The sequence below is a fragment of the Gekko japonicus genome, unplaced genomic scaffold (genome assembly GCF_001447785.1).
Source record: "Gekko japonicus isolate JY-2015 unplaced genomic scaffold, Gekko_japonicus_V1.1 scaffold1621, whole genome shotgun sequence".
NCBI lineage: Eukaryota > Metazoa > Chordata > Lepidosauria > Squamata > Gekkonidae > Gekko > Gekko japonicus.
Genome location: NW_015169826.1, coordinates 413346 through 425304, shown reverse-complemented (window position 1 = coordinate 425304; position 11959 = coordinate 413346). Strand labels below are relative to the sequence as shown.

The following is an 11959-nucleotide window of genomic DNA, read 5'->3' as shown; positions in this document are numbered from 1 at the left end:
CTGCGATGAGACCCCCCAATCAGACAACAGTCCGAGAGTTTGTGTTTGTGGGATTCTCCCGAGTGCGAGGAACCAACCTGTGGCTCTTTGCGGTGGTCTTCTCCATGTACCTCATCACCCTGGCAGGCAACATGCTCATCATTACGGCCATCCGCATCGACCCCCGGCTCAACACACCCATGTACTTCTTCCTGAGCAATCTCTCCTTCCTTGACATCTGCTACACGACAAGTGTGGTGCCCCAGTTGCTGGCCCACTTCCTGACCAGCCACAAGACTATCTCCTTTGACCGGTGCATGGCTCAGCTCTACATCTCTCTGTTCCTGGGAAGCACGGAGTTTATCTTGTTGGCAGCCATGGCCTATGACAGATACGTCGCCGTCTGCCATCCCTTGCACTACAAGGTCATGATGAGCCCAAGAGTGTGCATCCAACTGGCGATCACCTCTTGGTTCGTTGGCTTCCTCAACGCGGTGGTGCAGACTGCGTTCACCCTGTGCCTTCACTTCTGCAGCCTCAACATCATCAATCACTTTGCGTGTGAAGTCCTGGCTGTTGTCAAGCTGTCATGCTCGGACACCTTTGTGAATGATATTTCACTGATGGTGGCGGGCGTCATTGTGCTGCTGATCCCCTGCATCCTAGTCATGCTCTCCTATGTGTATATCATCAGTGCCATCTTGCGCATCCGCTCTCCAGAAGGCCGGCACCGAGCCTTCTCCACGTGCACCTCTCACCTGACCGTGGTCGTCCTCTGCTATGGCACCGCCATCTTTGCTTACTTGAGTCCCAAAGACAACTTTGCGCCCAACCAGGACAAGATGCTTGCTTTCTTCTATGCAGTGGTTACACCCATGCTCAACCCTATCATCTACAGCCTAAGGAACAAGGAAGTCAAAGGAGCCTTGTCTAAAGTTGGGAAGACGTGGCAGTGAAAGGCAATGATTCACCTGCACGTTTGTATCACTGTGGCTGAGTGGCACAGCGAACAGAGTTTTCCATATTGTTTTGGGGAGACTTGGTTAGTGCCAGACAGAGTGTTACACCAGTTTGGTGTAATGGTTAGGAGTGTGGATTCTAATCTGGGAGAACTGGGTTTGATTCCCCACTCCTCCACATGCAGCTACCAGTGTGACCTTGGGTCAGTTACAAGTTCTTTCAGAGCTGTTCTCTCAGAAGCAGTTCTCAAAAGATCCCTCTCAGCCCCACCTACCTCACAGGGTGTCTGTTATGGGGAGGGGAAGGGGAAGGAGATTGTAAGCTGCTCTGAGACTCCTTTGGGTAGTGAAGGGCGGGGTGTAAATCCAATCTCTTCTTCTACCCTTCTAAGCCCCTTGATATCAATGGACTTAAGAACAGTGTACCTCTGCACAGGATGGCTCCATCAGGGTGCCACCCTATGTATGACTATCTGGGAATAAGTGTCGCCATTCTGGGCCCACTGATCAAGAATGAGCAAGGACTTAGAACAGCTGGTCAGTTAAACAGAAAGGACTTGAATCTAGAATATGTGTGACGTTTTCTGAACTGGTGGGTGGGTGGGGGTGAGAGCTACTTTTCAGTAATGAAAAATATTTGGAGTTACTTCTCACCCCAGTGTTTTGTCAGCTTGTTCTGAGACTGTCGTGGGTCAGCCTGAGCTCAGCTCAGGGGAGGAGGGTGCTCAGGAGAAGGGAAGCCACGCATGGCTGGCTCTAAGTCAGCAGAAGTCAGCAAACAGGCTGACGAGCTGCAGGCTGACCAAGACTCACCACCCAGCTCTGATGCAGCAGGTGAGACTCGAGTGATTAAGACCAGTCCACCAGGCTCACCTCCACCCTTTGAGTGCCGGAGACAGAAGCTTAGAAGGGAGCTGCAAGCAAGGAGGTCCATCGCCAGCTGCTTGCTGATGACAACCTGGAGTAGTTGCAGCAGTACTCCCAAGCAGCTGGCTGCCAACAACAGTTCTTTCAAATGCACTGTCTGTTGACACATTCAACTGCAAAATCACTGTGCTGAATAACCAAGCAAAGTACAGGGATATGTGAGCATTGACTCACTTATAGCGCAACCTTATGCCTGTCTTTTCAGAAGTATATCCCACTGTTTTCAGTGGCAATTGCTATAGTAATAAAATTTACAGTTTAGACACATTCTCTCAGGCTTAACAGTGTTATGAAGCTGGCAGTTTGAGGATTTGCCCCAACTACTAAATGTCCCTAGTTCTAGAACAAAACATTTTTTGTGTTCTTATGAAAGATGGTTTTTATTATAAATATGCAAATAATTGCAATGATAAAATCTCAAAAAATCTTGCTTGCCAGATTAAGTCGTATCATATTATAGTTCGTATCTGTTGTACAAATGTCACATCTTTTACACACAATGTAAAATTTCATATCTTACATTCTGGGGAAAGAGGTAAGAGTTCCAGAATTTCGGTGCCACGATTGCGAAAGCCCTCACCTGGGTTTTTCCACCCACTTTACCCTAGAAGGGGGGGGGGCACCTAAAGCAGGGCCTCTGAAGATTACCACAGTGGTTGAGTAGATCCATAAGGGAGTCAAAAGTCCTTTGGGTATGAAGTCCTTCAATGTGGCCAATTGCAAGGCGATGCACATTGGAGCCAAAAATCCTAAATATAAATACACATTGATGGGGTCTGAACTGGCAGAGACTGATCAAGAGAGAGATCTTGGAGGCGTAGTAGATAACTCACTGAAAATGTCGAGATAGTGTGTGACTGCAATAAAAAAGGCCAATGCTATGCTGGGGATTGTTAGGAAGAGTATTGAAAACAGATCAGCCAATATCACAATGCCCCTATATAAATCAATGGCGTGACCTCATTTGGAATACTGTGTGCAGTTCTGGTCACCACACTTTAAAAAAGATATTATAGATTTGGAAAAAGTGCAGAAAAGGGCAACTCGAATGATAAAAGGGTTGGAACACTTTCCCTATGAGGAAAGGTTAAAGCGCTTAGGGCTCTTTAGCTTGGAGAAACGACGACTGAGGGGTGACATGATCGAGGTTTATAAGATTATGCATGGGAAGGAGCAGGTAGAGAAAGAGGTACTTTTCTCCCTTTCTCACAATACAAGAACTCGTGGGCACGGAAGTACTTCTTCACCCGAAGAGTGATTAACACATGGAATTCACTGCCACAGGAAGTGGTGGCTGCTACAAGCATGGATGGCTTCAAAAGGGAATTAGATAGCATATGGAGCATAGGTCTATCAGTGGCTATTAGCCACAAGGTATAGGGCTCTGGGGCAAGTGATGCTCTGTCTTCTTGGTGCTTGGGGGGGGGGTCAACAGTGGGATGGCTTCTAATGTCCTGGCCCCACTGGTGGACCTCCTGATGGCACTTGGTATTTCTGGCCACTGTGTGACACAGAGTGTTGGACTGGATGGGCCTTTGGCCTGATCCAACATTGGCATCTCTTATGTTCTTATGTATGCTGGCCTCAAGCTATATAAGGCTTTAAAGGTCAATACCAGCACCTTGACCTGGATAGCCCAGGCAAGCCCGATCTTGTCAGATCTCAGAAGCGAAGCAAGGCCGACCCTGGCAAGTATTTGGATGGGAGACCTCCAAAGAATACCAGGGCCAGGAGGCAGAGGGAGGCTATCAAGCCGCTTCTCTGAACGTCCTCCATGTCCCTGTAGGAGTCACCAGAGGTCCCCATGCCTTCCAGGCATGGGCACACACACACACATGCATAAATGCAAAAATACCAAAAGGATAAGAATGCCAGCACCTTGAATTGTGCCCAGAAGCAAACTGGGAGCCAGTGCAGATGAGCCAGGACTGGAGTCAGATAGTCCCTACAACCCATTGTTTTGTTAGCTTCTTTGGCTTTATTGACTGTAATTAAAAAAAAAAATGTACGCCACTTCAAGAACTGTACAATTATCAGGCAGCATAGAAATGAATCCAACCTTTAAAGAAGCACAAGACAATCTCTGAAACATGGCTGGATGGGGAAATGGTTTCATGACTGGCATAAGCGCCAGCCAATCAGCATTGTGCGGGTCTGGTTTCTGCCCTAAACCAAAAGAACAGGTTTCCCCAATCGAGGTCTACAGAAGGTTGAACAGATGTTGCATATGCAGTCAGAGAACTTTCATAGCGGGCACACAGCTGAAATGATATACGTCCTCTCCCCCACTGTTTCGCTGGCTTAGAATGTCTTTGGCTACTCTATATCAAAAGTGGACAACATCCAAGTGCTGAGTCTGCCCGATAGCTGTGAGATTTATTTATTTAATTCATTCATTTGTACCCTGCCTTCATCCCCAACGGGGACCCAAGGCGGCTTACAGTGGTCTTCTCTCCTCCATTTCCCCCTCGCCACAACCCTCTGAGGTTGGTTAGGCTGAGAGTGTACGTGGCTCAAGGTTACCCCGCAAGCTTCCATAGCGCAGGTGGGGATTCATCTAGATACCAGCCCAACACTAAGCTTTGCATTTCATATCACTCTTGACTTTCTTATTAATAATGAATCCACAGTAACCTATTTTACTTGCTGATCTTACACCCAGAGTGCCCCAATCTCTGATTGTTAATATCACAGGAGGTGGCTCTCCCACTATGGCCGCACACAACTGGCTAAATATATGAATACTGGAAGCTGATGGGTAGAGCTTATCACAGAGGCCTTTAAAACTTTCAACTCACTCGTGAGCATGTATTGAAGAGTATGGGGGTGGAATTCACACTTCTTCAGCCTCCCAAAATTTCAGGTACGATAAAACAGCTAGGAGGGAGGGGGAGGTAAATTATTTTGACTCTGTTGCCCCTAGGAATCACTGGGGCAGATTTGTAAGGGGATCTCTGTATCCCAGACCTCAAAAAAGGGAAACATCCTCTCAGAAAACGGATAGTTGAAGCTAAAGAGACGCTCCATGGAGTCGCCGTCAAAAAAGGAGAGGATGCCACGATCGTAGTCCAGGTGCACTCTGATTCTCTGTGGTGACTTCCACAGGAAAAGGGTGGTGAAAGGGGTAGTGGAGGCCCTGTACTCTCCTTCGTTCAGCTGTAGGGCCCAAAACCCCTGTTCAGCTGTTATGTAGAGGTACCATTTTCTATCAATTGATTCCTTGACAGCACCAATGGACCAGCTTTTGGCCTTGCCCACATTCACCACCCATTCCAGAGTCCCAGAGGTGATGCCTTCTGCTCCCAGAACACATGGCACATAATTGAATCGCTCGGGGTTATCAGGCAGAGGTTGGGCTCGTTCTCCCAGGCGGAGCTCTTCCGGTCTTCAGAAAGGATAAGCGTAGGGAAGGCTGTTTTGGGATCCAGCGTCACCTCCACTAAAAAGAGAGATCGAGAAAAAAGGCAGTGTTGCAATGTTCACCAGCAGAAGAGACTATTCTTCGCACATTTTCAACTCAGGAACGGTGGAGACAAATGTAGTATTTTAAGTATGGCGGAGGTGTTTGATAATGCCAATGCTATCTTCAAAACATATATACACTCTCTTCTGAGAGAATCTTTTAAAACACTTGTTCTACAGAGGTTTGGCATGGTTTCAAGCTGGACCAGAGAAAAACTGACACCTCAAATGATGTCTGTACAGTGGCCATAATGAGCACCACTTGGTTAGCATCCGGGGTTAGCATCCGTGACATCACCAACACCTCAGTTCCCTCCCCACTTCAGGAAGCAGTTGTTTTTTTAAAAAACCCTTCTTGTAAGGTGAAGGATGAATATACGCTTGCATAAATGAACCTATGCACCCTTTTTGCAGACTGACTAGCCCAATCTCATCAGAGCTTGGAAGCTTAAATAGGGTTGGCCACAGTTAGTATTTGGATGGGAGTCCACGGAAGAACAGAGTTGCTATGCAGAAGAAGGCAATGGCAAACCCCACGTCTGCTCATCTCTTGCCTTGAAAATCTCATGATCCTGGTGTTGCTATGAGCTGGTTGTGACTTGATAGCACACAATTCTTATTATTATAATATTCATCTTTTAAAATTCTTCTCCACATAGTGAGCCATTTTAAACACTGGCCATTCTGGAAGAACATTTTGCTTTTCTCTGTCGTTTTACTGGAGGCCTTTGTGCTTCAACAAGATGTCCAGCAATCAGATAAGGGTTTTTTTCCTCAGCTCAGCAACGTGATTCTCATGGCATGTGTAAAGTGTCGTCTACTCACAGCTGACTGATGGCGACCCCAGCAATGGGCTTCCAAGGCAAGCCAGAAGTAGAGGTGGTTGGCCATTCCCTTCCTCTGCAAAGCCTGCCTGGATGGCCTCCCGTCCAAATATGGCCCCTGCTTAGCTTCCGAGATCTGACGAGATTTTATTTTATTATTTTATTTTATTAGTTCGATTTATACCCTGCCCTTCCCGCTGAAGCGGGCTCACGCTATACGAGATCAGGCTATACGATTCACATCACAGATGGCCAACAATGGCACATTCGGTAGGACGAGCTGCCTGTAGCCTTTCCATAGTGACCAGCAGCCCTCCGCCTAGAAGCATGTCACTTCCCCCCAGAAACAGACCTTTCTTTGAAGTTCCAAAGAACCGGTTGTACAAATCGGACTCTATCTTCTCTTTCTGTTTTTGTTTCTCTTCCTTGGTCAAAGGCACTGGTTTTGCAGGCTGGAAGAAACCTTTCAGAAACAAATGGCCATTCTTGTCAATGAAATAAACATAATATACACATATAAATATTTTAAATATTTGGTTTAAAGTACTATACATATGGTATGCATATCTATCTATCTATCTCTTATACACACACACACACACACACAGTGTCTTTAGGGGAAGAGGCTGTGGCTCAGTGGTAGATTTGCTTTTCTCTGTCGTTTTACTGGAGGCCTTTGTGCTTCAACAAGATGTCCAGCAATCAGATAAGGGTTTTTTTCCTCAGCTCAGCAACGTGATTCTCATGGCATGTGTAAAGTGTCGTCTACTCACAGCTGACTGATGGCGACCCCAGCAATGGGCTTCCAAGGCAAGCCAGAAGTAGAGGTGGCTGGCCATTCCCTTCCTCTGCAAAGCCTGCCTGGGTGGCCTCCCGTCCAAATATTGACCCTGCTTAGCTTCCGAGATCTGACGAGATTTTATTTTATTATTTTATTTTATTAGTTCGATTTATACCCTGCCCTTCCCGCTGAAGCGGGCTCACGCTATACGAGATCAGGCTATACGATTCACATCACAGATGGCCAACAATGGCACATTCGGTAGGACGAGCTGCCTGTAGCCTTTCCATAGTGACCAGCAGCCCTCCGCCTAGAAGCATGTCACTTCCCCCCAGAAACAGACCTTTCTTTGAAGTTCCAAAGAACCGGTTGTACAAATCGGACTCTATCTTCTCTTTCTGTTTTTGCTTCTCTTCCTTGGTCAAAGGCACTGGTTTTGCAGGCTGGAAGAAACCTGTCAGAAACAAATGGCCATTGTTGTCAATGAAATAAACATAATATACAAATATAAATATTTTAAATATTTGGTTTAAAATACTATATATATGGTATGCATATCTATCTATCTATCTCTTATATATATACACACACACACACACACACAGAGTGTCTTTAGGGGAAGGGGCTGTGGCTCAGTGGTAGAGCACCTTATTGGCATGCAGAAGGTCCCACATTCAACATCTGATATCTCCAGTTAGACATCTGTCAGGCCTGGCCATCTCCTGGAGGAATTGTATAGTTCTCAATGTTGGAAAAAAGCAAAGAACATTCTGCAGGATTTGTCACACCCTGGACATTCCCTGTTTGAACTGCTGCCTTCGGGCAGAAGATATAGGATATTAAAACAAGGACAAACAGATTAAAAAATAGTTTTTATTCGAGAGCTATTACTGCCTTAAATGCTGTATGAAATGGGAATTTGGGTGACATTAGTGGTTTTAAGTTGCTATGTGAACCTTAAGGGAGTTATGAGATAGTTGTGAATGGTTGCGTGAGTGTATATGAATATTGTAGTAGATCACCGAAATGATTGCATCTTAATTTCGTTGTACTATGTACAATGACAATAAAGTATATTACTATTACTACTATCAAAAGGACCAAACCGTAGGCATGGAGAAGGACCTCTGCCCGAGACCCTAGAGAACTGCTTGCTGCCAGTCAGAGAAGACAATAGTGGCTTTGCCAGACCAATGGTCAGACTCCGTATGAGGCAGCTCCACGGGTCCCTTGCTTCTGTAGTTCCCACAATGACCAGAGAAGCATCTCTTGCACCAGTCGCAGTAACAAACTGATGCAATTAGGCCCTGACCTGGATAGCCCGGGCAAGCCTAATCTCATCAGATCTCAGAAGCTATGCAGAGCCGACCCTGGCAAGTACTCGGAAAAGGTCTTGCACGGAGACTTTAATTTATTTCTTCAAATGTATACCCCGCCCTCCCCACCGAGGCAGGCTCACAATAAAAGCCTAATAACAATAAATATCACAGAGATTTAAAACAATTCATTAAAACAATGTTGCATTCATATTAAAGTGCTAGCAGTTATATTATAATACCATATAGGTGGCGTTATACATTCTGTAGATTAACTTGGTATACAGCACATTGGTCTTTCTTAAATATGGTTGACGAGCGCAGGCTGTCAGTGATAGACCAGGCATCCCCCGTGTTATTCAACCGCTGTTGAAAGCTTTTAGGAGAAATAATTCATAGCTCTGGAATTGGCTCTATATTCTGATGACACCTAGCTCTATAATTCTCTACCCAAATCCCCTGGTGACATGGTAGAGGTCTTGGGCCAATACCTAACTGCTATGGTTAAATCATGACTGAAAGTGAAGAAACCACTCCGACAAGACAGAAGTGATGCTAGTTGGAAAAGACATTGTGTGTTTCCCACTTTTGATAAGGTTCAGCTGACCCTTGCTGACTCAGTTAAGAGGCTACGGATTATACCGGACCAGACTTGCCATTGGAGAAACAACTTAACGCATTTGCAAAGAATGCTAATTAAAAAAAATATATATTAAAGCACTTGAGAACTACTTTGAGTCCAAGAAGACAATACGGACCTTAGCTGATTCTGGACTGGCTTTTCCCTCCATTACGAGACCCACATTGGAAGAGAAATTCCCCTCTGCATTGCAAGCTATTTTCACTTCCTTTGAACATTGGATTTTATGGTAGCCTCCAAACTCCATGCTGCTTTCACTTCCTTTGATCATCGGATTTTATGGTACCTTCTGCATAGATTCACGGCCGTTTTAAGGCCGTTCAGGGGTGACTTTGCAGTCAATACGGTGTTAGCCCAGGGTACTTGGATGTGGTTTTGAGCTGCCCTTTTTCCTCCCAGTTGAGAAAATGTGCAGCAAATGCTAGATGCAGAATCACCCCTTGATAGACAAGATGAGACTCGCATAATCCATTGTCTCTTGGAGCGAAGCTAGATGTTTGTCTCTGAACTTGTCTGGGCTTGTCTGGGCTGGATACATTACAGGATTTTATGGTAGCCTCCACACTCCATGCTGCTTTTGCTTCCTTTGATCATCGGATTTTATGGTACCTTCTGCATAGATTTATGGCCGCTTTAAGGCCGTCCAGGGGTGACTTTGCAGTCAATATGGTGTTAGCCCAGGGTATTTGGATGTGGTTTTGAGCCGCACTTTTCCCTCCCAGTTGAGAATATGTGGAGCGAATGCTAGATGCAGAATCACACATTGATAGACTAGATGAGACTTAGCATAAGGCAGCTGGTGTTCACGGTATGTTGACCCCCCACCCCACCCAGTTTCTTTCTAGGAGAAAACCTCAGCTATCTCTAAACCAGGACATTTTCAGTCCTGGGGCAACGTGCAAGAGGAGGGAGGAGGTGGCACAGAAACCTGAAGTTCCATAGTCAGCCGAATGTATCCTATGTGTATTTATTGTTTGATATATATTGATGCTCCTGCCAATCTAGCAGTTCGAAAGCAAGAAACTGCAAGTAGATAAATAGGTACTACTTCGGTGGGAAGGTAACAGCGTTCCGTGCGCCTTGGTGTTTAGTCATGCCAGCCACATGACCACGGAAATGTCTTTGGACAACGCTGGCTCTTCGGCTTTGAAACGGAGATGAGCACCGCAACCCTAGAGTTGGATTCAACTGGCTTTCGAGAAAGGGAACCTTTACCTTTATATATTGATGAGCCAAGGTCCATAGCAAACTGGACTGAAGGCCTAAGAAGGAATACAGCCTCAGAGAGTCTAGCTTTGTTAGTGGTCGAGCTCCTTTTACTTACATGCCGGCATCTCCTGTTTGATTTTTGCTGACAGATTCTTCTTGTTTATTCTGTCCAGGATTCTGACTGTCATCTGCAATGCCATCGCCTCCTCATACGCTCTGACCATGAGCCGAGCGATTTCGATGGCATCGGCCTTCTCGGTCTTACAGCGCCGGATGGGCTTGTATCCTCTGTCCAGCGGGTAGTCCTCGAGGTGCATCTTGAATTTCTTGAATTCCTCCTCTGTCAGCTCTTCCAAGTAGTCCACCAATTTGCAGCAGACGCTGTCGGCCATCTTGGGACCCCACAGAAATTTCTGGAATGGAGACAGGCAGTGATGAGTGCTCCAGAGCATGGATTTAGTTCTGATTATGTGACCATAATAATATGAATACACTGTGACTGAAAGCTGGGAGAGGGAAAACAGAACCGAGGAAGACTGGTACCTAAGGTTGCCAGCCTCCAGGTGGGACCTGGAGATTTCCCAGTATTAAAGCTCATCTCCAGATGACAGAGATCAGTTCCCCTGGAGAAAATGGATGCTTTGGAGGGTGGACTCTGTGGCGTTGTAGCCCACTGAGATCCCTGTCCTCCCCAGGCTCCACCCCCAAATTTCCAGGAGTTTCTCAACCTGGATCTGGCAACCCTACTCACACCACCCCCTGCCAGTGGCCAGGGAGGACCTGGCAACCCTACTAGACAAGCAGTAAAGAGCGCTTTGGGTAAGGGAGGGACTTCAGCAGGCTATAATGCCACAGAGGCCACCCTCCAAAGCTGCTGTTTTCTCCAGGGGAACTGATCTCCCAAGGAGTTCCTGAGGAGAAAATGGATGCTTTGGAGGGTAGACTCTATGGCACTGTACCCTGCTGAAGTCCTTCCCATCCAGCCCCCAAATCTCCAGCAATTACCCAACCCTGAGCTGGCAACCCTACCCTACCTCATGCTGCTCCTTGGAGGCATATTTGGGAGCAAGTGCCAGAATGAGGACCCCAAGCTCACAAGGTCAATTATAACTAGAAGAAGAGATTGGATTTATACCCCCGCCCTTCACTTGGAGTCTCAGAGCAGCTTACAAACTCCTTTCCCTCCCCCTCTCCACAACAGACACCCTGTGAGGTGGGTGGGTCTGAGAGAGCTCTGACAGAAACTGCTCTTTTTCAAGGACAGCTGTGCCAGAGCTTGTGACTGACCCAAGGTCACATCAGCAGGTGCAAGTGGAGGAGTGGGGATTCAAACCCGGTTCTCCCAGATTAGAGTCCGCACACTTGACCACTACACCAAACTGGTATAGTTTGTGAGGCTTGGGCTGCCAGAGCCAGTTTGGTATAGTGGTTAGGAGCGTGGACTCTAATCTGGGAGAAACAGGTTTGATTCCCCACTCCTCCACATGCAGCTGCTGGTGTGACCTTGGGTCAGTCATAAGTTCTCTCAGAGCTGTTCTCTCAAGGGCCGTTCTCGAGAGAGCTCTCTCAGCCCCACCTACCTGACAGGGTGTCTGTTGTGGGGAGGGGAAGGGAAAGGGATTGTAAACCACTGTGACTCCTTTGGGTAGTGAAAGGCGGGGTGTAAATCCAATCTCTTCTCTTCTCCTCTTTCCTTCCACATGGAGGTTCCCCCCACTGGATGACAAGAAGTGCCCCAAGTTTTTTCTTTCTTTTCAAAAATTTATATTCTGCTTTCCTCCATGATTGGGGACCCAAAGTGGCTTTCCCCATCCTTCTCCCCCTCATCTACTTAATCCTCACAGCAGCCACCTTGTGAAGTC

General features: G+C 46.6%; 2 protein-coding genes and 1 pseudogene across 2 annotated transcripts in view; 1 reads left to right on the top strand and 2 right to left on the bottom strand.

Moving 5' to 3' along the window:
• Positions 1-5: 5 nt before the first annotated feature.
• Positions 6-935, top strand: LOC107115519 (olfactory receptor-like protein OLF3). The gene has a single exon (XM_015417241.1). The coding sequence runs from the start codon at positions 6-8 to the stop codon at positions 933-935; it is 930 nt and encodes a 309-aa protein (XP_015272727.1).
• A 3380-nt stretch (positions 936-4315) lies between these two features.
• Positions 4316-11959, bottom strand: part of LOC107115518 — an 11667-nt pseudogene continuing 4023 nt past the window's right edge.
• LOC107115517 (olfactory receptor-like protein OLF3) overlaps positions 11133-11959 on the bottom strand; it is an 11597-nt gene continuing 10770 nt past the window's right edge. Inside the window, exon 5 of the mRNA XM_015417240.1 lies at positions 11133-11143. Coding sequence (XP_015272726.1) covers positions 11133-11143 — 11 coding nt within the window. The remainder of the gene's footprint in view (positions 11144-11959) is intronic.